Raw genomic sequence first — 26582 nt, forward strand, 5'->3', positions numbered from 1 at the left:
CACACTCCAAGCACTATCCCACGGGAGGCTCTAGTAGCTTTCTTCCCCAATGTGATTTTTGCCCAGACAGACTCTGTCTTATCCTTTCCATCACTTCTTATTTCTTTACAATCTACCTCATCATTGATATACAGTGCTACTCCACCACCTTTGCCTTTATTTCTGTCTTTCCTAAGCAGCACATACCCTTCAATACCCGTACTCCAGTCATGACTACTATTCCATCATGTTTCTGTTATCCCTATAATAACTGGTTTCACTTCCTGCACCAGTAGCTCTAGTTCCTTCATTTTGTTACCTAGCTCCTCGCATTAGTGTACAAACATCTTAATTTTTGCTGTTTGGCTTCGCTCACATTCTTTACCCTATTGGGCACAGACATTCTACCACCAGTATCACCTATTAGACTAGTATCTACACTACTTCCTCCTTATGTCCATTCTCCTACCCATGGCTGTATCCTTTCTTACGTTGTCTTCTTCCCTCTCAATGCTAAAATCTGGTGTGGACATTACCTGGAGATCTCCCAACCATCTCCCCCAAATTCTTAGTTTAAGCTCTCTTAATCAGTTGTGCCAGCCTCCATCCTAGAAGTCTATTTCCCTCCCTACTCAGGTGAAGTCCATCCTGAGAGAACAGTCCTCTGTCCCATGAATGCTTCCCAGTGGCCATACATCCCAAAGCCCTCCTTAAAGCACCACTGCCTGAGCCACCTGTTGATCATCATAATCTTGTCACACCTTTGTTGCCCTTCTCTAGGAACAGGCAGAATCCCACTGAAGATCATCTGAGCCTCGATTTCCTTAAGCGTCTTCCCCATCCTGGCATAGTCTCCCTTGATACGTTCCAGCAAGAATCTAGCCGTATCATTTGTTCCCACATGAAGGACAATCAGTGAATTCTTTCCTGCTCCCGTTAGGATCCTCTTCAGCCTCAGGTCCACATCTCGTGTCTTAGCACCCGGCAGACAGCACACCCTTCTGTTCTCTGGATCAGCTCTGGTTACAGGCCTGTCTATTCTTCTCAGTAAGGAGTCCCCAGTCATGTAGACCTGCCTTTTCCTGGTGATGGTGCAATTCTCCGGTCTATCCCCTGTGCCCTCTGGCTGCAAGTCCTCTCGATTCCTATTGTCCCTTGCAATCCTCTGCAACCCATCCTGTATCCTCCTGGGGATCATATTTGGTGTTGTTATCTCCACTGACTCTTCCACTCTTCCCACAGGATTAGCTGCTCTTCTCTTCTTCCTTGCCTTCTCATCTTCAGTGACCACCTGCTGTGCCCCTTCTTCATTTTCCAACTCCAACAAACCTGTTCCTGAGCTCTATTTCTCCTTCACTAGCCCATCTGTTCCTCTGCCTGTTCTCTTAGTCACATGCTTCCACTGTCCACCCAGCAGTCTCCCCTCAGAGTTCTTTGGTCCTGCTTCCATCTGCAAGTCTGAGCTTTTCCCTTCAGCCTCCTCATGTCTTTGCTCCATCATCCACTCAAACCCCCTTCTAAACTCAGCCAGAGTTTTCACCTGCATCTCCAATCCTTGGATATTTTCTTCCATCAGCTCTGTCAGGCGGCACTTCATGCAGACAAAAACTCTTTCCAGGTATCCCCTCCAGGATCATGTACATGCCGCAGCTTCCACATCCAGTCATCTTCATTGTGTCTTCCAATGCTTGGGTCACTACTGCTGCTGCCTCTGTATCTGTCATAGCCATCTCACCTAAGTCAAATACCTTCTCCTTCAACAGAACTCCCACTCAAACTCCCCTATTTACAGCTCTGTTTGCTGGCTCCTGTGCCGCTGCAGCTGTCTGTGCCGCTGCCTGACTGGCTGGCTACCATTATAGGACCCCTAATCAGGGCTCTGCTTCTCTCCCAGCACACTGCCCATACCAGCCTCTTCTCCTCCAACGGAACTCCCACTCAAACTCCCCTGTTTACAGCTCTGTTTGCTGGCTCCTGTGCCGCTGCAGCTGTCTGACTCTGAATAGCCTCAGCTTTCCATAAAGTTTCCCATTGTATCACTAAAATAGCTAGGGACTGATTTGTCTAAGCACCTTATCCCAAGAATCACAGACCCATACACCTGCAAGAAACAGATTTGACCACTTTCCCCCCCCACCCACTCTTCTTTCCAGGGAGAAGCCTTTAGACCATGTGATTTTTCAGTTCAGAGTGTCCACACTTGCAATCTCCCACTCATGTTAGCGTTGCTTCTGAAAGCATCCCAGGGCACTTAGGGTGTCAGACAACTATTCATATTGGTTGGATGGTTTGGTTTTTTCAGCCTGAGGCTTTCATGCCCAAAGGACAGGGCTAAGACAATGCCTGCCTAGACTTGGCTGCCTGTGAAGGGCCTGTATAGTGAGGAGGATACTCTTTTAGGTAAAAATATTCCCCCCGTTAGAAACACCAAACCCCTGACCACCAGAGAAAATAGCCATGTTTGTCTCCAGTAGTGATACCAGGTTAACTGATGCACACTCAGGAATTTTCTGGGCTTATAAAATGGATGCTGGGGTAGGAGGCTAGTATAGAAACAAATAAATGGTGGGCCAAGAGGCTACTTACTGCCTGAACATTAGGGCATGGGAACCCACAGTGGCAGCTGGAAATAACAGCCCAGTAGCTAGGGAATGGTGACTGCAACAGCAGCTGGGGGATGGTAGACCAATATTTTCCCAATCTTTTAGGTGTTGCAGGAAATTTATCCTCTATTACACTTCCCCAAGGTGCACAAGGACGGATATCTAGCTATAATTTGGCTACAGTAGCTGCAGACCTCTTTTACCTTGTTTCACAATACTCAGCACATTCTGGCCTGAATGTTGGGGTGTTTATGTTTGTCTGTTTGTTTTTTAAAAATCTATTTCACTATTTGATTCTCTAATTTTAATTAGGATGGCTGGACTTCCTTCCTGAAAGAGAAAGTATTCCCTTTGTGGAGATCTGGGTATGTAGGAATCAGTGCATGTCTATGGCCTGGAGTTTTCTGCATGGATTTGCCATGCTGCACTCTGTGAGGGGGAGCCAGGTACTGAGGATTATCTGCCCTCCTGCACTCTGTGAAGAGGAGAAGGGATGATATTATTCTTTTATTTCCCCTTTGGGAGTTTGTCCCCATAATACTGCTTCAGACAGGGAACAAAACTGGGCTCAGAGACTGTTCCAAAAGGTATTTCTGGTAGCTACCAATTGCCCTGTCCTTAAAGATGCTGGTCTTATTTGTCTCCCTCTCCCGTATAAGCCTCTTCTGGGACTCTCAAAGATGGGCTCTCCAGATGTTCCACCCATCTCTATTGCATGGCATTTACATGGGCCAGAGAGGTCTGTGTTTTTCTGGGAGGTCTCAGCGTGGTATATAAGTTGGAATTTCAGGAGGACCACAGGCTTTTATAAAGGTGACATTGGGGCAGGAAGCTAGGCCTGAAGGCTCCTTACTGTGCACTCTGCTATTGGCTGTGTCAATGCTGTGTCTTCGTGTCCTCCCCCACAGTCAGAGGTATGGCTGCTGGTGTGGGCTATGCGTATTCAGCCATGGTCATCCATCTGGTGTGCTGCCCTTCTAGCATCACTTCCCTTATGGAGATGGGGAAACAGGGGCTGCTGGCCCTGAGGTAGCGTTGCCAGGAGTCCAGTTTTTGACCGGAACACCCAGTCGAAACGGGACCCTGGGGGCTCCAGTTGCTGACTGGGCTGTTAAAAGTCCAGTCAGCGGCGCAGTAGGTACCTGCCTGCCCTGGCTCTGCACGGCTCCTGAAGTGGCTGGCATGTCCCTGCGGCCCTTAGGTGCAGGGGAGGCCAGGGAGGCTCCCCGCACTGTCCCCGCCCTGAGCGCCAGCTCCACAGCTCCCATTGGCCGGGAACCTGCTCGACTGCCAGAGCCTGCGATGAATTGTGGGGCAGTCAGGTATATCACTTTACTTGCAGATTTTACATGGAAATCAGTGAGACAAAATGAATAAAGAACTGGACTTTTAAAAAGGTAAAATATGTGATTTCTGTAAAAGGAGGCCAGCAATTTAAAGAAAATTTCTCTCAATCTCATACAGCGTGAATGGCACAGAATGGCTCTTTCAGTGGCACCAAAGATTGGCCTGAAGTAAAAGTATTGTTCTGACACCATACTTCCACTTTCTTTTTATCTAGTCAAAATAGAATTGTAATATAAAATTTAGCAAGCTAAGTCACACTTAAAATACTGCACTTTGTGAAAAGTCAAAAATCACTCTTTAAAATTATATATCTTAGTATTTATATGCTCCCCATCACCACAGTGTCTAATATTTACAGTGATAAATTGAAACCATCACAAATCATCAATTGATACTGTAGCTAACGTCTTTTAGAAAGCTTCACATTGCTGGGGATAATGCTGCAGCTGCTTTCTGCTGCCTCTATATTGAACGCTGAGGCAGTGTAACAGAGAAATCCTGCAAGGACTCTAGAATATTTTAAGGCTAGCCGTATGTGCAAACTCCAACAGAAATGTCCTAATTGCTTTTGGTCTTTCGGTCTCATTCTGGTATCTTTTGCTTACTTGTGTGTTTCTTGATCTATACCATACATCTCCTAAATAGTTCAAAAAGCAAATATACTGCTAGGTCTTTTCTATCAAGGCAGGTGCATAATACCAAATAAGGTAAGGATTTTATGTAACTGCCAGTTCCAAATCTGCAATAACCTGGAGAAACACCTGCTCATACAAGCGCCGAATTTAATCTGCTCCTTTTAAGCATATAGCAGATATGTTTGTCTAAATGTTAAATATTAGGGCTGTCGATTAATCACAGTTAACTCACACGGTTAACTAAAAAAATTAGTCACGATTAATTGCAGTTTTAATTGCGCTGTTAAACAACAGAATACCAATTGAAATTTATTAAATATTTTGGATGTTTTTCTTGTTCAGACAATCGCTAAGACAAACTAGTTTGTTTACATTTACAGGAGATAATGCTGCCCTCTTCTTATTTACAGTGTCACCAGAAAGTGAGAACAGGCATTTGCATGGCACTTTTGGAGATGGCATTTACATGCCAGATATGCTAAACATCTGTATGCCCCTTCATGCTTCAGCCACCATTCCAGAGGACATGCTTCCATGCTGATGACGCTCTTTAAAAAAACGCGTTAATTAAATTTGTGACTGAACTCCTTGGGGGAGAATTGTATGTCCCCTGCTCTGTTTTATGTGCATTGTGCCATATATTTCATATTATAGCAGTCTCGGATGATGACCTAGCAGATGTTATTCATTTTAAGAACACTTTCATTGCAGATTTCACAAAACGCAAAGAAGGTACCAACATGAGATTTCTAAAGATAGCTACAGCACTCGACCCAAGGTTAAAGAATCTGAAGTGCCTTCCAAAATCTGAAAGGGATGAGCTGTGGAGCATGCTTTCAGAAGTCTTAAAAGAGCAACACTCCGACGCGGGCAGCATCATCGCCTGCAAATGTAAGCAAATGTAAACAAACTTGTTTGTCTGAGCAATTGGCTGAACAAGAAGTAGGACTGAGTGGACTTGTAGGCGCTAAAATTTTACGTTGTTTTATTTTTGAATGCAGGGTTTTTTGTACATAATTCTACAATTGTAAGTTCAACTTTCATGATAAAGAGATTGCACTACAGTACTTGTATTAGATGAACTGAAAAATACTATTTCTTTTGTTTTTTACAGTGCAAATACTTGTAATAAAAAAAATATAAAGTGAGCACTGTACACTTTGTATTCTGTGTTATAATTGAAATTAGTATATTTGAAAATGTAGAAAACACCCAAAAATATTTAAATAAATGGTATTCTATTATTAACAGTGCGACTAATCACAATTAATTTTTTTAATTGCTTGACAGCCCTATTAAAATATTAATAGGAAATATTTATATTTATTGTATTATGCACAGCAGCCTCACAATAGCTTGGTGTCAGTTATTCTTCAGGTTCAGTATAAATGCTCCTCCATTTACAAAGAAAAGGGATAACAGAATAATACACATTATTAGGGGCTCAATACTGCATCAGAGAACCCAACAGTATTTTGCCATGGATTTCAATGGCAGCAAGTTATTTTCAATGCAAGCCTAGATTTTCATTTTATTTATTTTAGGCCATGTAATGTGGTACCTGGATGTAAACAATATATTCAGATATTATATTCATTTAAAGCAAAAATAACTGATTTAATAGTAAAAGCAACATTAAGCTCCGCAAAATCATAGAATTGTATATATATATATATGTAGTTCCAAGCTCATCATGCAAATTAAGATGCTCACAGTACCATGAGCCCATGGTGATGAGCATGGTCAAAATACATGGGTTAGATAGAGACAGTTTTTTAGCATTCAGTTGTTAAGTGTTTTTCTATTTACTAATTTTTTGGAAGACGGAAATACATGTAAGTTGTTGACTATGAATACTTCCTCCACTTGTTACATATCCTGTTCCTTTCTACGATGCTCAGCTAAAACTATCTCCACACCCTTTGTTAAACAGTGGAATACCATTTGCATACATACGGTATGTTACATAACAGAGCTCTCTTGTACATTTTATGTAAATTACACATTATGTACATGATGAAAAAATCCAAGCATTACCTTATGAAAGTGACAATGAAACATGCTTGATAATAAATACTTACTTTTTTATTGATGTAATATGGGTCCAGATCCTCCAAGGGCTCGGACACCATTCCTGGAGGTATGTCACCATAAATAAATGGAAGTGACTTTCCTGCCTCCAAGTCACTATTAGGTTTTGGGCCATTTTCATCATCATCTTTACGGTCTTGTTTGGAACACTTAGCCTTTTCTGCAGCAATGCGTTGTTCAATAGCTGCAAGAGACTCTCTAGTGAAGTAGTGGAAGCTGTCAGGTCCTGGTGGTACAAGCACTGACTGCTCCATCTTTTCATCCTGCTCATTTTAATTACCATTTATTCTCTTGCATAAGAAAGTGCTAAAAGAAAACAGAAAAAGAAAAGATGAATGTGTTAGAACAATCAAGGGAAAATATTATTTATTTAGTAATATTTAGTTTGCTTATGACAGCATCAGTACATGCAAATATAAAATACTAAAAACAATTTAAATGAAACTCAATTCAGCATTTAAAATAGAAATTTGATCATTTTCAAAGGCACCTATTTGGTTCTTGATAAACCAACTATATATAAGATGAAATCATTTCTCAGTTCTAGAAGCTGTTTAATCAATTTTTACCCAGAGTATTTTATCGGAGGGCTTGCCGATACAGTCTTTTATTGCAACTGATATTTTATTAATTATGAAAAAGAAAGTGGTCCCACTGCAGAATCTTCAGGGAACATATTGTTAATTATAGAAGGCCCAATTCAGCAACTCTTACTCATACTGAGAAGTAATTACTCACTTGCATATTCACAAGCAGACTTATTGAAGTCAATGGAAGAAAGAGATGCAGAATCAGGACCTAAACGAATAAAAATTGGCTCCATGTATTGCAGATAAGAGCTCTGCATTACCAAAATATATGGTTCCTAAGATTACTTATACAGCACTTACTCTCTTTACAGTTAACAAAAACATATTTCTCTTTCATTTAAACAATTGTTCTGTATACTAGCATTTTCTTCTGTAAAGATGTTTACAAGTGAAGAATTAAAGTATTTTTAACAAACATAGTATGCAGCTTAAAAATAAGCATGGGCACAAAAAATGAGCGCACAATAAAACTGCAGCTCCTGCATATTTTATGCTGCTGAATAATTTTCTGATTTTAGTAGGTACATTGTTTAAATGTGTGTTTGGGCAAGCAGTAGAGCACATCTGTCCTATCAGAATGTAAAGAGATGTCTGCAGTCTCCACCCATTGGCTGGCAGGGCTCTGTGAAATGACGAGGCAGCTTTGAGGAAGGTTGGAGGATCAGTGCCAGATCTAATACATTTTGAAAGAAGCAAGAGATGAGGAATGGCAGAGATGTGAGAAAGCAAGAGATGATAGGAGGGGCGAGATCAGCAGAGCTGAGAAAGGAGACTGAAAAAGAAGCATGAATTGCAGAAAGAAGCAGAAAAACAGAAAGGGAGGAAGAAATATTGGCAGGAAGAAATTAGGGGGCACAGGAGAGAGGAAAATTAATGAATTAGAAGAGAAAATGAAGGAGGGAAAATTAAATGAAAAAGTTGCACATCTGGAAGAAAGTAGTACTAAAATAGGAATAGAGATAAAAGCAGTGAAAAAATGCCAAAAGAAAAGCAGACAGGAGAAGTGGAGGATAGAAGTCAGGGGTCGGAGGAGCAGGAAGGGTAGAGAAATACAGAAGGAGTGGAAACCTCTATCAAGAAAAAAATGAATAAAAAGAAATAGAAATTGAAAGAGAAATAAGAGATGAGAGAATAGAGGAAGAAAGAAAAGCATATAGTGGAAATGGAAACCAGTAACAGATATATGCATGTAATCTTAAGCAGATGGCCCACAGAATTAAAGGCAGTATAAGTACAAACATTTTAAAACACACTAGTATGTACAGTAGTGTTTCTGTTCAGCGGTGAAGGTGGGAGAAGGGAAGTAGAGTGATCAGGAGATTCCATATCTGCACAATTTGCATTTGTTTTCCTTCATTTCTGAGACAATTTTTTAAAACATATTTGATCCCTACATGCATGAGAATGAAACACAGACAGAGGGATGGATTTCAAAGTGGAAAGCTGAAACTTTATTAACTATGAACTTTAATGGATGGAACTAAAACCCCCACAAAATACCAGATATTTATTTGAGTCAAGGGATGTGTTAAATAATCTCATACCAAATAGCCAATATTTAGGGGTGGCCTCTTCAGCATAACCCCAATGATTTACCCCACCTTCTCACAGACTAAGGTACACATGAAGGGTACCTTAGTCTGTAAAGACTTAAGGCCTTCCCTTTTTCCGCAAGGCTAAGAGGGTCCATGCCTGACACTTTTTGGATCTCTCAGTCACGTTTACCTCTGGAAAATGGTCCCTTTGAGTCTCTCACCCAAAAACTGCAATGAAATTAGAAAATCACAACTTTTAAACACTATTCTTACTCATTAACCTTAAACTGGGCCTCCAGGATTTTGTATGAGAGGCAGAAAATCCCACCAAACACCTCGTCAATCCTTTTCTGAGGAAGAAACTCCTTCTTCCCCCAAAACTAGCAATCAATCAGACCCACAGAATCTTAGAAACTAATTCAAATTATACCTCCGTTACAAGGTAGAGAGGATGGGGCAGTACAATGGCTGCTAGGTAGTCTAAGGGCTTCCCATACAGCTGGGTAGGTATTGGGTGGGGATGCATGAGAATCAAACTCTCCCTTCTCCCCATAGCCAATGGGTAGCAGAGGAAGGTGGAGAAATCTCTCCTTCTTCCCTGCCCCCACTCAGCCAGGGATAATCTCCTGAGGGGTGATGGGGAGAAGGCTCTCTAGCTGCTGAACCTGCCATTCCTTTTCCCTTCCTCTCAGGACCTCAGGGGTTGTTTTTCACCTGCCGGTCTAATCATTCATACATACACCCACTGAGATGGGGGAGAAGGCCTTAAAGGGTTAAAATGTGCTCTATATATTTACAATAAGCTACACTTTTTTATATATAAAAGAGCACATTTTCAAAGCACTCCCCACACTGTGTTTAGAAAATTTCCGGTGTTTTCCAACAGCCGCAAACTGGTGTTCAAGCTCCCGCAAAGCGCCCAGAGGAGCCCCTTTGAAACGTCCTTTCTATACAGACAGCTGGTGCACAGGAAGCCACACAAATTGTAGACAGGAAGGAGGAAGACTTTGGCCAGTAACAGTGGGAAAATCCCATATCCTATAAAAAGAGTTAATGGATACTCTCTGTTCATGCAGAGTTCATTAGGTGTCCTCTGTCACTTTCACCTTTCTGTTCAGTGAACTGGATGGAAGTCAAATTCCTTCGGAAGGATAGAGGGTGAACCAAACCTACAGGACTTGAAAACGTAGGTGCATGAAATCTAGGTACTTTCAATCTGTTGCTTAGCCACCCTATTCAGCGACTGTGTTTACAAACAGTTGAAAAACAATACTGTTATCTCCAAAAACATATCTGCATTTTTCCCTTTAATTTTCCATTCAGAAAGTTATGTCTCATTATTTCTCTATAATTAATCCCAGATTATTCTTCACATTCATTATACTCTTAGTAATACATTTTAACATTGTGCTAAGATGTAGATGACCAACTATACCACTGCTATTATCTAGATGTAAATAAGTGGATTGTGCTAAACAAAAGATTCCACAGGAAAATCTATCAAAGTTAAATACTTTCATAATCTCTATACAAAAATAGGATACAGTCCCTTTTCTTACACAGCTCCATGTTTCTAATCATTTAGAGGTGCATGGGGGCAGGTTTGGCATGGGTTCAGTTTCTGCCACAGTAATTGTGAAACCAAGGGTGCAAAGCACTTCTCCCAGCCCACTGTGGAGAGGAAGGGAGGCCCTGACATGAGGGGGAGAAGGGAGAGGAGATGGGATCTGGAAAGCAAGCTTGCCCCTCATTCATCCTGCAGTGTTGGATCCTGTCCTAGGCACTGGTCCTGGCTTTACGCTTTGGGCATTGAGATGTGGTGCAGGCCCAGCTGCTTCTCTGTCATGGCTGGGACAAACCCGAGTGGCTCTGCAATCCCATGTGCCAAGTTGCAACTCTCGGAGTAGGGAGCCAGGCCCAGCCCCGTGGGGCAGCAGCTGCCGCTGTGGAGTGAGCATGGGGCAGGCTCACTCTCAAGGCAGGCTCACTTCCTGGGCCCTGTCCTCCCCTCCCATCCACACTGGGCTGGGATTAGGGTTGTGGTGCTGGGACAGAGGGTGCTACTGTTGTTAGTCCTTGCCCCCTCAGCAGTTTAATATGGTGCGTCTATTGAACTGGAAGGCTACATCTGCTCCTGGAAGTACAGTTTTCATTAAAACTTAAAAATGAACGAAAGATGGATTACTCAAGTGTGTAAAGCCCTGGCCTCAAAACACTAACACAATATAACACTTCTCTCTTCAGAAATGACAAGAGAAACCTTTTCCATTTACATCAGTTTGAGAAGATCTTGTCAGCTGTGTGGAAGAGAAAAGGTTTTTTTTTAATTTTCTTTATTGTAGTTCATGAATTTATTCTTAAGTACCAGTAAAATGAAAATAATACTCTCTGGTGAAAAGAGGAGTGATGCACAAACAGATGAAGATGAAAAGGTCTAAGATGCACCAATACATATGCCCCACAAATGCAGGAAATTGTCTTTGTAGGATCAACCTTATCCTAACAGACTATTGCAAACAAAGACAACCCTATGGAGTTTGATTACTGAAGGGCAATGAGTAAATGCCCAACTATTACATTATCTCCCACTCACCCATGCAAACACCTATTTAGTGTTTTGCTGCTTTAAGTGACCACCTATTATACCTGAATGTTACTGCCAACCCCGATCCCAGCTTAGTGGTCCAAAAGAAGATAAACTATCCCCAAGGTCCCTACCAATATATCTTTTAGATCTCAAAGTTTGTGACTAGTTCAGCCCTGTGAAAACAAGTACAATCAAACATTCAGGCAGAGTGAAAGCCATCATTTAGCAGCCAGTATTCTATCAACGGAAGAGACCTCCACTAACATTACCAGTAGTGCTTACCATCAAGAAAGAGATGTAACAGAAGTGCTCCTAAAGCTCTCTGCTTCCCAGGGGGTTCTCTTCTCCCTCTCAGAAATGAAACCCACCCACTGCAGGACTACCATGAAGGGAGCACATTACACTTAAACATAGATAACAAGAAAAGCCTATATAATATATAGGTATATAATATATTCTTGTCTCTGGCTGGCTTTTGGAACAGAGAACACAGTGTGCACTAAGAAAAGGAGGACTTGTGGCACCTTAGAGACTAACCAATTTATCTGAGCATGAGCTTTCGTGAGCTACAGCTCACTTCATCGGATGCATACCGTGGAAACTGCAGCAGACTTTATATACACACAGAGAATATGAAACAATATTGTATATAATGTGTATATAATGTGTATATAAAGTCTGCTGCAGTTTCCACGGTATGCATCCGATGAAGTGAGCTGTAGCTCACGAAAGCTCATGCTCAAATAAATTGGTTAGTCTCCGAGGTGCCACAAGTACTCCTTTTCTTTTTGCGAATACAGACTAACGCGGCTGCTACTCTGAACAGTGTGCACCGATACAGTGATCACAGACTGTTTAAAGGAATATTACCATTTGTGCAAGCTTATAAAAAAGGTAAATAGTATGACCCAGGTAATTATAGGCCTGTAAGCCTGACATCAATCCCAGGCAAGATAAAGGAGTGGCTGTGTAATAATGGGGGCTCTCAACCCTAGAGCACCCCTGGCAGCCTGGTCAGCACTACCATTGGATCCCTGCTTCAGTTTCCCAGACATTTAATAAGTCCAATGAGGCTTGAATATTGATCAGAGCCCCTTCAGGGGTCTAATTTTTCAACCCCAAAGGCAGAACATCATATGAATAGGCCTTCCCCTCAGCATTTCTAGCAGGACTGGACAGAGGCTGAGTCAACCTGAGTCTGTCAAACCCCCGTTATGTCCAAGATTGCTTAATGGTGAGGCCTTCGTGACCCAGAACCCTCCCCTTGAGTCAGGGACCTCTTGTCACTAGCTGGGGGAGGATCATGCCTCTTGGGTCAAGGTCCCTATGGATGCCAAACCACAATGACCCTTTCTCAGGACAGCACACAATTTCTCTCTTTTTCCAGAGCTTCTGCAGTTGCCTGATGAAGTCTTTCATAGGAGTCAGGTTTCCCTGAGACTTACATTCCTGGTCTCTTCCTTTCTAAAACTCTTCCACCCAGGAACATTCTTCCTTGGGTTCCTTTGCTAGTGAGCCCCCTCTAGGATTGCCAACTTTCTAATTGCACGAAGTCAAACACCCTTGCCCCAGACCCAGCCCCTGCCCTGCCCCTTCTCACTCCATTTCCCCTCCCTCTCTCCCTCATTCTCCCCCACCCTCACTCACTTTCAGTAGGCTGGGGCAGGAGGTTGGGGTGTGGGAGGGGATGAGGACTCTGGCTGGGGGTGTGGGCTCTGGGATGGGGCCGGGGATGAGTGGATTGGAGTGTAGGAGGGGGCTCTGGGCTGGAGCCAAGGGGTTTGGAGTGCGGGTGCTGGAGGGGGTGCGGGCTCCAGGGTGGGGCAGAGAATGAGGGGTTTGGGGTGCAGGAAGTGGCTCCAAGCTGGGACAGGTGGTTGAGGTGCAGGAGTGGGTGTGGGCTCCAGCCAGGCGGTGCTTACCTCAGGTGGCTTCCGGTCCATGGTGCAACAGGGCTAAGGCAGGCTCCCTGCCTGCCCTGGCTACCTGTGGCTCCTGAAAGCAGCCGGCATATCTGGCTCCTAGCCGCAGGGGCGGCCAGATGGCTCTGTGCAGTGTGCGCTGCCCGGCCCTGCAAGCACCACCCCCACAGCTCTTACTGGCCGTGATTCCCCACCAATGGGAATTGCAGAGCTGGCACTTGGGGTGGGGGCAGTGCGTGGAACTTCCCTGATCGGCTCTGCGCCTAGGGGCCATAGGGACATGCCAATTGCTTCTGGGAGCCACGCAGAGCCAGGGCAGGCAGGGAGCCTATCTTAGCCCCAATGCACCGCCAACCGGACTTTTAACGGCCCAGTCAGCGGTACTGACCAGAGCCACCAAGGTCCCATTTCGACCGGACGGTTCCGGTCGAAAACCGGAGGCCTGGCAACCCTAGCCCCCTCAGCAGATTCCTGGAAGCTTTGTCTATAGGAGTTTTCTCTTTCTATATTCTGGGAACTGTTCCTCTTCCTGCCTCCCAGGAACTCAATGAGCTAACTAATCCTAGGTGAACCTGAATGGTCTCATTACCCCGTATGTCTCTTTCCTATCCTTCTCCTTTTTCCTTCTGTCTAATAAGAATCTGGCTTAGCTGGCCAAGACTGTAAATTTTGCACCACCGCTGTAAATCTGTGACCAGGCAGAGGCAACAAAAAGCAGTGCCCTAAACACCCCAATGCTGGTACTCCAGGTCCTGGAGTGGCTAAGACCGTGCATTATGTCTGTGTTTCTCCATCAGAAAGGTTTCAAGCAAGAGTCAACACCAGAGACAGAAGCTGCATTTTCTCTTTGCTATTCTTTCTCCAATTTTGCGTGTGTCTTCTTTTTTCTTCTAGGAAATGAGATCAGACTTTAACAACAACAACAGCTCCAGCTAATGCCAAGTAACTTCTTCTCTTTTCCCCCAAAAGGGCAGTTATTACCATCTTTGATACCATCTAAGCAGCTATCAAACAAGGGGTTTTTCTTCTAAAAGCAATTTCTAGCTAGTGGAAAAAGAAACAAAGAATGTTGCTACCATATTTTATATTTCAAATCCTTCAATTGTTTTTCCTTCTTTTCTATATCTTTAACAAAAGGTCAAAAAGATGTTTAATTACATGTAACTCCATGGTACTCACCGGACTGAGGTCTCTGTATACCAAACCCCAAATCTTTTTTGCCACTGCTTAATGCTGAACAGTGACTGGGTTACGTTAACACCTTTGGCCCGTATATTCCATCTAAATTAGTATAACTGCCGGAAGATAGGAATAAAAATACTTGAGATACAAGATGCAAGTGATCTGACAGAGACTGTCAGAATTAGTCACTAGGTGCAGCAACAAAAATTGTGCAATTACTTGCTCCGTTTCTCTCTGGTCTCACACTGCACTTCTAATGCCTGAGCTGTAGTGGTACAGTGTATTTTAAACAATCTGTTTTTCTCATGACTCCATCTCAAATCCCAGCACTGGATCTGGGGATGACCCCCTAAGGGTATTCTTGTGGATGTTACTCTTCTATTGGCACAGGCATATCAGGCACAGCTTGGGGGAGAGGGGGCGAGAAGAGAGAGGAAATGACGCTGCTTATTTTGGTTGCCAACCATGTTTAGATATTGGAAGTGATGGTGGCTTAATACTTAAATCCTGCTGCCGTCTCTTTTTATACTTCTATGGTATAACCACAGTATCTGGGTTTGAGGCTCAGGGACCCAGGGACCAGACCTAGACTTTGCTACTAGCGCTCTGTGTTATGTGGTGCATCTGTGGTTCCCTGTATATGCATCTCTCTTTAAGAGAAACTGAAAAGAGGAGTGCTGTAGGAATTTTACATGAATACTTCAATACATTTCTTCCCTTGCACTGATCCTGGCAAATTTAATACTTGCTGAACTCTTCTTTATGTTATATAGCCTAGCAATTTGCCATGTTTTGGGAGGTCAGAAATGAATTCTCTATCCCCAAAGATAAAGAACAAAAAACGATACTGAATCAAAGGAAATATAAAATATTTTTAAAAAATCAACACTGAAGTTAAACAAGAGAACACAAAATGAAACTGCATTACTTCCACTGCATGGTGAATCTTCTCTTTGAATTTCAAAAAGCTTTTCCTAAATGCCTGCACACAGTCCCTCCCCTGCCCTTGTCCTCTCCAACAGTCTGAAGCTGATCACTAGGGGGAGATTCAGGCAACAGAAATCTGTTGCAGTAAGCAGAATTCAAACTTTGCCCTTCACTTCGCCCTTGCCCTGTGACACACATTATTTTTTTGCTCTTGGCAAAAACAAACAAATCAGATCTGTTAAAATTCATATATCCTTGTATGTTGGAAAGCCATCCCAGTAAATGCACAGCAGTATTACTATTTTGAATTTTTAAAGATCTTTTCATCAGTAGAATTTACAAGGCTTCACACAAAAGTAGGTTAGCACTTAGGATGACCAGATAGTAAATGTGAAAAATTGGGACGGGGGCTGAGGGTAACAGGCACCTGTATAAGACAAAGCCCCAAATATTGGGACAGTCCCTATAAAATTGGGACATCTGGTCACCCTATAACAGGGATTCTCAAACTGGGTATCCTGACCCCCCAGGATGTTGTGAGGTTATTATGTGGGGAGTTATGTCAGCCTCCACCCCCAAACCCTGCTTCACCTCCATCATTTATAATAGTGTCAAATATTTAAAAAGTGTTTTTAATGTATAAGGGGGATCACACTCAGAGGCTTAGTGTGTGAAAGGGGTCACCAATACAAAAGTTTGAGAACCACTGCCCTATAAGCACTATCATGTCCATTTTTACAAATCAGTAAACTGAGGGACAGAGAGGTGATTTGGTGACATTCATGATCAATTAAGTGACATAACAGGAAATAGCACCTAAAGGCATGTCTACCCTTACCTCCGGAGTGATCGATCCAGCGGGGGTCGATTTATCGCGTCTAGTGAAGACGCGATAAATCATCTGCTGAGCACTCTCCCGTCGACTCCGGTACTTCACCAGTGCAAGAAGCATAGGCAGAGTCAAGGGGGGAGCGTCCCCCACAAGAGGAGACTAAGGGGGGATATGATAGAGGTATATAAGATCATGAGTGGTGTGGAGAAAGTGAATAACAAAAAGTTATTTACTTGTTCCCATAATATAAGAACTATTGGTCACCAAATGAAATTAATAGGTAGCAGGTTTAAAACAAATAAAAGGAAGTTCTTCACTCAGTGCACAGTCAACCTGTGGAACTCCTTGCCTGAGGAGGTTGTGAAGGCTAGGACTATAACAGGGTTTAAGAGAGAACTGGATACATTCATGGAGGTTAAGTCCATTAATGGCTATTAGCCAGGATGGGTAAGGAACTGTGTCCCTAGCCTCTGTTTGTCAGAGGGTGGAGATGGATGGCAGGAGAGAGATCACTAGATCATTACCTGTTAGGTTCACTCCCTCTGGGGCACCTGGCATTGGCCACTGTCGGTAGACAGGATAGTGGGCTGGATGGACCTTTGTCCAACCCAGTATGGCCATTCTTATGTTCTTATGTCAGCAGTCGACCTACCGCAGTGAAGTAGATCTAAGTAAGTCGGTATCGCGGTAAGTAGATCTAAGTACGTCAACTTCAGCTACATTATTCACATAGCTGAAGCTGCGTAACTTAGATCGATCCCCGCCAGTGTAGACCAGGCCTAAGTCTCCTAACTCCGAGCTATGATTCCACAAAATACATGAATCAGTTTGCTTTACCTGCAAAAGTTTTCAGAGATGTTGTAGTACAAGCCTCTACGGGCCAACGACTCTCTACTGGGTATTTATTGCTGAGGACAGAGGAGGTTCTCGAGAGAAACACTAGGAATAGCCAAGCTCAAAAAGAAGCACAATCTGACATTCACACAGGGTATTGCTTTTGAATTAGCAATAAAGTTAAATTCCAGGAAGGACACTAACAGGGTTTTTCTGCTCTGTTGAAGAGGGGAGAGGAACTCATAGCATCCATTAGAAAAAAAATGATCAAATTAAAAATATTCTGCAGGGAAGATCAAAGTTTCCAGTTTGTGAGGTCCAGTCCTCATGGGAGACAGATCAGGGGGTGGGGGTGAGGCGAATCTGTGCTCTTCTACTGAATTAAATTTGTTCAGTCATTTGCAATCAGTCATCCTTGGATACCATTCCATCCTATAAACCACAGTGCTAATTTCCGGAGTGAATCTTCTTAAATACCGTGGAAACCAATACAAAGGATCCAATGTGCACCTGAGGAGAGCCAGTTACAAATGGCTGAATGTGGAGTGACAGTAGGAAAAAAAGAATAGGAACCCCTGGCAGTGGGGGAGCCTTCTACAGTCTGCCCTTGGTCTCCATTATCCTCCCCCATTCAGGAAGAAAATATAAATGTATCAGCCTTGCAAACCAAACGAATTTTGAGAGAATGAGAAACCAACCTGTAATCAATCATTACTAAGAATCACAACCCTCTGGGGACAAAGTATGTTTTGTGCAGATACTACCGTGTTCTGGGCCTCTTCTGAGCAGAGGATGCGTATCTCACCATGGTCATCTGTAATGCACCCTCAGTACAATATCAGGAGTTTTTTCCTAGTAATTTCTGTTGATTCTCTTATTGCCTCCATAAAGCTACAGAGGTATTCCAAGTCAGGGATTACTGTCAAAGTCACTTCTGTGTTTATACTAAAACTTAGACTCCAGGTCCTCTGCCTCTTTGTTCAGACAACAACAAAAATCAGGATGCTGCTTTTTGTTCATAGCTCTTAGGAATACATGAAACATATTTTTATAATAAATGAGTTACTATAAAATATATTATCTCCACCAAAACGTAGATTATGTGCTTTGCTTATGATTAAAAATAAATGACCTAATTCTGCTTTCCATTACACTGGTTTAAATCCACTGATGGCAACAGAGTTATTCCTAATTTACAAGCTGTGAGTGCAGAATCAGGCCTAAAGTGACAGTAACAAATAGGTTCCATAGAAAGCAGAGAGAATACATTGGGGGATAAACCACAAGGTGTTTGCAGTATGGCTCCACCCTAGCAATTACACTTAATGGGGCAGAATTGCTGGACTGCTGTTAGACTGAAGGAGTTCCACAATGCAGTTTTTCTGCAGTACTCCTTTTGCAGCAAGTGACAGTAATGGAGAGAAGCTGTGCTTGAGAGCTGTTCAGAGAAGTACTGCTTTATTTCATTTTATAAAAGCAGGGATGTCCTCCTATTGGGAATTTATACTACTGGCTGTAAACTGTTTCCCCCCCATTTACCCAGGCAAACCTAACAGCAATCTTCTTAAAACCAAGTAAAATGAAAGAAAAATACTCAGAGTAAATTATAAATTATATAATGCTCATGTTTTTCAATAATCAATTATACCTTCTAATTTAATGTAAATTTAATTTAAGACAAGAACTTACTTTGTTAGATCACTACTGTGGCCATACTCCAGAACAATATTAAAAATGACAGGACTATTACATCCAGAGGAGCTTTTGTGCTTCTGAAAATTGCTAAATAGTGACCTAACTGGGTCAGTTAACCCCACAGCCACTCACCTAGCTCTTAGACTCATAGACATTAAGGTCAGAAGAGACCATCATGATCATCTAGTCTGACCTCCTGCACATTGCAGGCCATTGAACCTCACCCACCCACTCCTATAATAGACCCCTAACCTCTGGCTGAGTTACTGAAGTCATCACATCATAATTAAAAGACTTCAAGTTACAGAGAATCCACCATTTACACTAATTTAAACTTTCAAGTGACCCGTGTCCCATGCTGCAGAGGAAGGCCACTCCCCACCCTACCCAGGTCTTTGCATATCTAACCCAGGGGAAAATTCCTTCCTGAGCCCGAACATGGTGATCAGATAGACCCTGAGCATGTGGTCAAGACCCACCAGCCAGACACCTAGGAAAGAATCTGCTGTAGTAACTCTTGCTATCCAGCTAGTCAGTGAGAAGTGCTAGCATCCAGCATCAGAAGTGTATTGCCAGCAGCCTTAAAGGCACACAGCCAACATTACTTTTTTAAAAAATGAAAATTTCCAACAGACAAAGCTGCTAGGTTTTGTACAGCTCCATGACTTATGTTTCTCAACAGTGAAAAGTGACTGATTTCCTTCAGAGGGTTTACCTTAGTAGAGGGTGCACGTGGTGGGGGGACAGCATGAGCTTATTAACCACACCTTTCAGAAGAGGAAGGAGGCACTTGGAAAAAAACAGCAGTAACCAAGGGAATTAAGGGGGTTATTGGTTGGAAGGGGGGCATTTACTGGAGGGAACCTAGGAGATTGAAATGGGGTGGGAAGTGGCCGGTGGGGGTGGGAGAGCTTGGAGCAGCCTGCGGCTGTTGTTCCTGCTGGATGGGGAGCCTGCAGCAAGTTGGAGAGGGTGAAAGAGTTGGGGGATACTTTCAATTTTGCCCGTTATTCAGACTCCCCAAACTCAATCAGAGAATTTCAAACCCTTTCTCCCCTTTATCTATATTATATATGGCATATATGTCCCTCTTTTCTCTCCATTTGCTTCCCTGGGGCACTGAGGTTGCTGCCATCTCCAGACCAACTAATTCTTAACAGCTTCCCAGGGGAGGCTGTTTGCTAACTCTCCTATCTGTGTGTCCCCATTCTCCCACCTCTTGGGGAAGCGCAGGTGATCAGAGCTGCTGAACATGCCAAGTGGTAGTATGGTTCCTCAGTAATGCCTTGTTTGCAGCTCTTCCTTGGGCTCCAGCACTGCCTCCCCTCCCCGGCCTGGGAAGGAGGCAAAATGACTCTTATGGCAGTGCCCCTCCCCCCTGGCCTGGGAAGGAGGAGAGGAGAAGAGGCTGCCAGTGGTGCCCTGAAGAGCCAGGTTCTGCTCTAATAGGGGAAAGCCACCAAGAATCTCCAGCTCTGCAGGCTACAAAGGGTGGGGGAAACTTCTAAAGGCATGGAGGTAAGTGGATGAAAAGCTAGTGGAGAGAGACAGAGAGAGAGAGAGTGAGAGAGTGTGTGTGTGTGTGTGTAAGTAAAGGGGGCAATGGTTAAGGAGCCGGGGGCGGGGATTCACAGAGAATAAAACGGTGAGTGTGTGGGGTACAGAATCACATAGCAAGGGCGAGAGGGTTAAAGAGAATAAAATAACATGGGTGTGTGGATGATACAGAACTAAATGCTGAGGAAGAGCATGATAATTAATTGGGAGTGGGAGAGTGGGAAGAATTAAATTCTTTGTGCGCAGAGAGGTTAGATCATGAAATACTGAACTGGGGTAAATTATATGGGTGGGGAGAGGAGGCAGTATTGAGAGAATGAAATGTGCCAGCCTACAGTGATGGTGGAGTTTTACTGGGGTGAGATGCAGACTATTGTAGGAGGGGGTGCAATGAGTCAGTGCCTACACAGATGTACCAGAAAATCTCAGAATAGAGAGAGTCTTCTGACAGGGGGTATACTGCAGCCACAGTCTGTGTAGTACCTTTATCCACCCTGGCTTCTTGTGTAAATCCTCAGTACACAGTCCAGTTACATGGAGGGTGCTCTGATATCAGCATTTGGCCAACAGGATCAATGGTTAGACAAATATTCTATTCAGGGTACACACACACATTTATTAAGTATTTTTCAAGACATTCGTAATTGTGTTGAAATCTGTTCTGAATATTGGATATTTAAAACAGCTGGTGTCATATGGTGGTGGCCATTGTCCCTCCCGAATGTGGGCAGCCCCTACCTGCTCCCTATGTCAGTTCCACTATCTCAACACAAGTCCTAAACTTCCCTTCTGAGCCCAATCCTGTCTACCCCACTTACAACATTCCTTTACTACTTACCTTCAGTAACCACAGTTTTGCTCCAGATAACCCTTACCTAATTCTTCTCAATGGCCCACTCTTTCCTACTCTCTTACTCAGTGCAGGAAACTCCACACCCAAAGTATTCTTCCCCCTTCCTTGATGTCTTAAGGTTCTGTATGTGCTGAACGCCAAAAGACTTAGGTGTAAGTCCTCCAAAAGGTTGGTCCCACCCTTTTTCTATTAGTAATGGTATTTTGTTTATTTCTTAATATACGGAGTATGTTTTTTTTCTAAATAATTGATAATACATTGAAAATAGTTTATAATAATTTGAAGAGTAAACATTTCTTTCTAGTTTGATAATTAGACTGCATCTGCTCCACTATATATTGTTTTAACTATTTACACTGTTTTTCGAGTAGAAACATTAAAATCATCTCAAAGAAAATGAGTATGGTATACTTTATCTGCCCCTCAGAATCCCCAACAGTAGACATCCAATGTCACACCACTGCTACATAAAACCCTGCCCAGATACTAGAGTGGTTCAAAAAATGGAAAAACAATTTCATGATACATTTTGAAGATGTTTTAGTCTTGCAGCATTCAAAACAAATACATGTTGGGGAATTTGTGATTTTCCCCCAGCATTTATCATTTTTTTCTACTGGATTTTTTCTTTCTTTTTCTTCCTCTTTTCTATTTTTTCATTAATTTAAAATCAATATTGATTTTTCAAAATGACTGGAAAAAATAAGGGAAATATGAAAAAGGGGAAAAAGGAAAGAAGGAAAGGAAAGGGGAAACAAAACCAAAAACTCCAATATCTGAAATTTTTTAAAAAAAATAAGTGCTACAAACTTCAAAAACAAGAAAATTTTCATTAGCATTTTCAATTTAGAAAAAAGGCCAAAAACATTTTTTTTGTTAACTTTGTTAAAAACATTTTGACCTTTTCTTCCAGATACACATTGCAGCCTTGGGTGAATGTACTGCTGGCATTAAACCACCATTATACTTCTCACAATGAATTTAATCGTGCATCCTATTATGTAGTATACATCTATGGTTCTTAGCTACCAGAACGGGAGACCAGTTCACATGAAAAGCATAAATGTGACTTCAGTAGGAATCTATGTCCTTAGTGCAATTGTATAAAAGTATACTTGATAGTTTATGTATTCCCAAATAGAAGTTTTAGAGGTATTTAAGTAAGCTTTAGTACCTTACATGAGCTAACTTCACCATGGGTTGAATTCTCCCCTTGGATGTCATCATACTCTGATGCACCCCAGAATATCAAATTCAAAACAAACACACACACACACACACACACACACACACACACAAAGAAGCAAGACATGCAGGTAGATTGTCAGTCAAAACATGTAACAACCATGAACTGGTTAGGTCAGCAAAAGTCTGAACAAAACGTAATAGTGTGAATAGGAGGTATGTAGAAGCAATCCCTGGGTAGCTGCACCCCCCCCCCCACACACACACAGAGTTTGTGCACACACACAGCCTTTTTCCTCTCCTGCAAAGAAACAGGAACACTGAGTTCAGGGAGCAGAACCAGGAAACAAAACAGTAACAGGGATCATGGAGGGGTCATACACACTAGCCATCACAAGTTCCTTCTCTTCTCCCGAAAAGTTCAGCAGTACCTGGCTGGAGGCACCAGGTGATCCTGGGGCTATATGTTATACTTATACCTGATACAGCTCAAGGGGTAGATGCTGTTGCTTTGGCACACCTTCCCCAGTTGGCCACATGACATCATTATATGCAGAAAGAGTGTTCTCTTCCCTATCTGTTCCCCTTTCAGTAGGCAGTATATCTCACTGGTAAACAACATGTTCTCCCCGTGGTACATGAAGTTGCCACACTCTAGATCATGCCATGAGTATCAAAAATGCTTCCAGATGCTCATCTAACATACACTGCTGGTCCAGGGTCGAACTCATGGAGCCTTGCATGGATACACTTGTTGAAACGTGCATATTTCCTAGTTACATCAGTCAGCCTCGAGGACAGCGAAGGGGATGAACCTTTTCCATCAGCATAGCCTATTTGGTCCTCATAGGTCGGCTGAAGAGCTGATAGAATGGGGTTTCTCCAGTACTTCTATGAGATGTACTCTAAATATCATATAAAGCATGACTTAGTGCAGGAGGGAAGGGTGTATCTTGACCTTCCTCCTATATATGAGTTACACACTTGGGTATGGTATGCAGCAGATTTATAACATACGATACCAATACTTGTCTGTAAACCCTCAAACTCTCTTATTACAAAAGTTGTCCCATTATCTGAAACAGGCTCTCTAGTAGTCCAACTTAGTGAATGAAGTGAAGTGTTTATGCAAGAAATAAGGTCCTTGTGAAATTATGAATGCAGAGAGGTAAAGTGAGTAGTCTAGAACAGTCAACAGGGTGGAGCCATGCAGTGAAATCAAGGGGCCAGTAATATGCACTGCATTTCTCTGCCATGGTCTGTCTATGACTACTGGTTTCCAAGTAGCCAGAAGAGCAGTAGTTCTATGCATTGTGCAGGCTCAGCATGCCTTCACATGATGCTCAATGTCTGAATGCAGCCCCTCATCTTTGTAACTCCCAAACATCCTTCATAAGCCACATCGAGGACTGCTTATCACAACACTGTTGGGATGATCACCTGGACTCCTCTACATGTCAGACATGTCAAGTAGCAACATATCTTCACTCAAATAATAAAACTTCGTCTATAGTCTATAAATTCTAAGAACTGGGCCTATCCAACCCACTTGTACAGCACATATCGACTTGCACAGTTTAACATCCCTAAGAGTGGGGTCAAGCTAGGACAATGAATTAACATAAACTGTTATGATCAGCGGGTAATGGTAGTGAAGCAGCAGCTTGTAGCTGTTCAGGCATTGGTTTCACACCAGTGGCCAACAGATAGTGCCTTAGAAACTCTACAGGATCTTTTGTAAAACTGCCCTTGGCCACATTCAAATTCTGCTTGGATCTTGTCCACAAGTGCAGACGGTACATGACATGTAGGGGGTGCAAAAGGCTTCACGTTTGAAGTCAACTGCAGAATATTCATATCCTGTGATTAGAACATCATCACTATTAAATAAATCATGGCATCTCTGAACAATACTTTGGGTATCCCCTTCTATTCTAGCCAACATAATCACACCTCAGGTGTCCTGTGCCAGTTCATGTGTAATACCAATCTGCAAGCATAGATCAGAGGACAACAGTGGAACAGCATTCACAGCTGCACCTTTAACAATGCAAACTTTGCAGCCAACGCAGCGCCTTTGTAGAGCACAGAGCATACAGCTTCACCCACTGTCTGCCAGGCCTAAAAATTCCAAGCTTTTTTTTTTTTAAAAAAAATAACCGGTGTAGTCAGATAAAGATTGTGAACTAACCCTGGGGGAAGAATGCTAACTTCAACACCCATATCCATCATGCACTTCAGTGGTGTAGCATTAATTTCCATGATACAGGATACAAGCTCCAGTGCTTTGCTCCGTGAGAAGACTGTACTAAAGGAAACATCAGGTAAAGGTGCTCTCATGTGGCTCTACATTCACAGTATGCACTTCAGGCCTCCCATCATTCTGAACAAGGTGTACCGTAGCACACTAATGTCAAGTGTGTCCATCCTTCCCACGAGCCCAGGACATAGCAGTTCTAGCCAGGCAGGCAGGGAAACTGGCCAAGTGACCCATACTGCCACAGTGGAAACAGTGAGAAAAGAGTAACTTTTGTTGCTGAGGCTGTGGAATGGGAGTAGGCAGCATTATATGACTCCAGGAGTCAAAAGTATGAGGAGCAGATGACAGTTTAAGTGCAGATGCAAAGGTAGCGGCAGCCTGAGACATAGCAGCCCTTTCAACCCCCTCGCTCTTAGCAACCACAGCATCAAAAGTTAGCAATCTAGCATCTTCAGCTAGTATCATTTGCCCAGCTGGTCACTGGCTACAGTACACCAATCACAAAAATATCCCTGAGCATGATCATCATAATATTCCCAAATTCACAGTCCTGGACCACCCGCCACAAATGAAATGCAAACTCACATACAGTTTCGTTGGGCTGCTGGTGAGCTTCAAACTAGGTTTTCCTCTTTAACAGAACAGAATCTTCAGTGCCAGAATACTAGTTGAGGCTCTCCACAGCTGAATCAAAGAAGGACTTGAGCTCCAGGAATCCATCATAAATATCAATGCCATCATGGCCTAAGCAGTTCTGCAGCAAGGGTAACCTCGCAGCATTAGAGATTTGCACATAGTTGTGAAAATTCTGAATAAAGTATTGCTAGTCAACAGACGAAGCAAGTGTAGGCAGCATGGGTTGTAGACTAGAAGCACTCATTGCCATAATGTCACGCTATACCCCAGAACGCTAATCCCACAACACACACAAAAAAAAGCAACACATGCAGGTAGGTGACCAATCAAAACATATAATTACAATAAACCACTTAGTTCAGGAACAATCTCAATAAAACATAATAAGTCTGAACAGCAGACGTGTAGCAGCAGGCCCCAAATAACTGCACACACCCCATGCTATGCACACACACATAGCCTTTTCCCCCAGCAAAGAAACAAGAACAGGATCACCAAGTTCAGGGAGCAGAAACCAAAACAGTAACAGGAATAAGAAGGCAATGCATACACTAGTCATTATTGATGTGCATGTCTGCAAAAACTTTAAAGTGAGTGGGACTGGGAACATACATTTGTTAGCAGATTTCTTTCTCCACCCACCCAATGTTAGAGAGTCATGTCATTGTAAAAACCAGTAATATATTCAGATTTATATTAAAATACAGAATTGTAAATACAGAAAATATTGTTATGTTCTGCACGTTGATATACAGAAGGATGATGTAGCCAATAAGTTCCATAGAGTTAATTATGAATAAGGATGCGTTTTAGTCACGGGTATTTTCAGTAAAAGTCATGGACAGGTTACAGGCAGTAAACAAAAATTCACGGCCCGTGACCTGTCCATGACTTTTACTACATACCCCTAACTAAAATTTGGGCTTGGGGGCTGAGGGCTCTGGATGGGGGGTAGCCCGGGACCCCCACTGATGCTGGGGGCAGATAGGGCCATGGCTCACAACCCCCGTTGGTGCTGGAGGGACGGGGACGGGCCGCAGTGCGTGACCCAGGACCCCCGCTGGTGCTGGGGGGGAGTAAGAGGTTGGGCCGCAACACACAGCCTGGGACTAAGGTTGCCAACCCTCCCGGATTGGCCAGGCATCTCCCGGAATCGGCCTCAATCTCCCAGCGGCTATTAAAAGCCATCCAGGAGATTTTAATAGGCTGCTAAAAGTCTGATGGGCGGCGCAACGGGGCTAAGACAGACTCCCAGGCTCCGCGTGGCTCCTGGAAACGACCGTCTGTCTCCTACGCACAGCAACAGCCAGGGAATCTCTGCATGCTGCCTCC

At 43.0% G+C, this 26582-nt stretch overlaps 1 protein-coding gene across 5 annotated transcripts in view; it reads right to left on the reverse strand.

The window, feature by feature from the left end:
- LOC125645228 (sodium channel protein type 1 subunit alpha-like) overlaps positions 1 to 26582 on the reverse strand; it is a 189263-nt gene that overhangs the window by 117845 nt on the left and 44836 nt on the right. For 3 of the 5 annotated variants that reach the window (XM_048870502.2, XM_075117913.1, XM_075117918.1), the window contains exon 1: positions 6646 to 6940. In XM_048870502.2, coding sequence (XP_048726459.2) covers positions 6646 to 6938 — 293 coding nt within the window. In that variant the 5' untranslated portion in view covers positions 6939 to 6940. Of the gene's footprint in view, positions 1 to 6645; positions 6962 to 26582 lie in introns of those variants that run through there. The other 2 variants (XM_048870506.2, XM_048870503.2) reach the window with 1 other exon arrangement.

The sequence above is a fragment of the Caretta caretta genome, chromosome 11, assembly GCF_965140235.1.
Source record: "Caretta caretta isolate rCarCar2 chromosome 11, rCarCar1.hap1, whole genome shotgun sequence".
NCBI classification, from domain to species: domain Eukaryota; kingdom Metazoa; phylum Chordata; order Testudines; family Cheloniidae; genus Caretta; species Caretta caretta.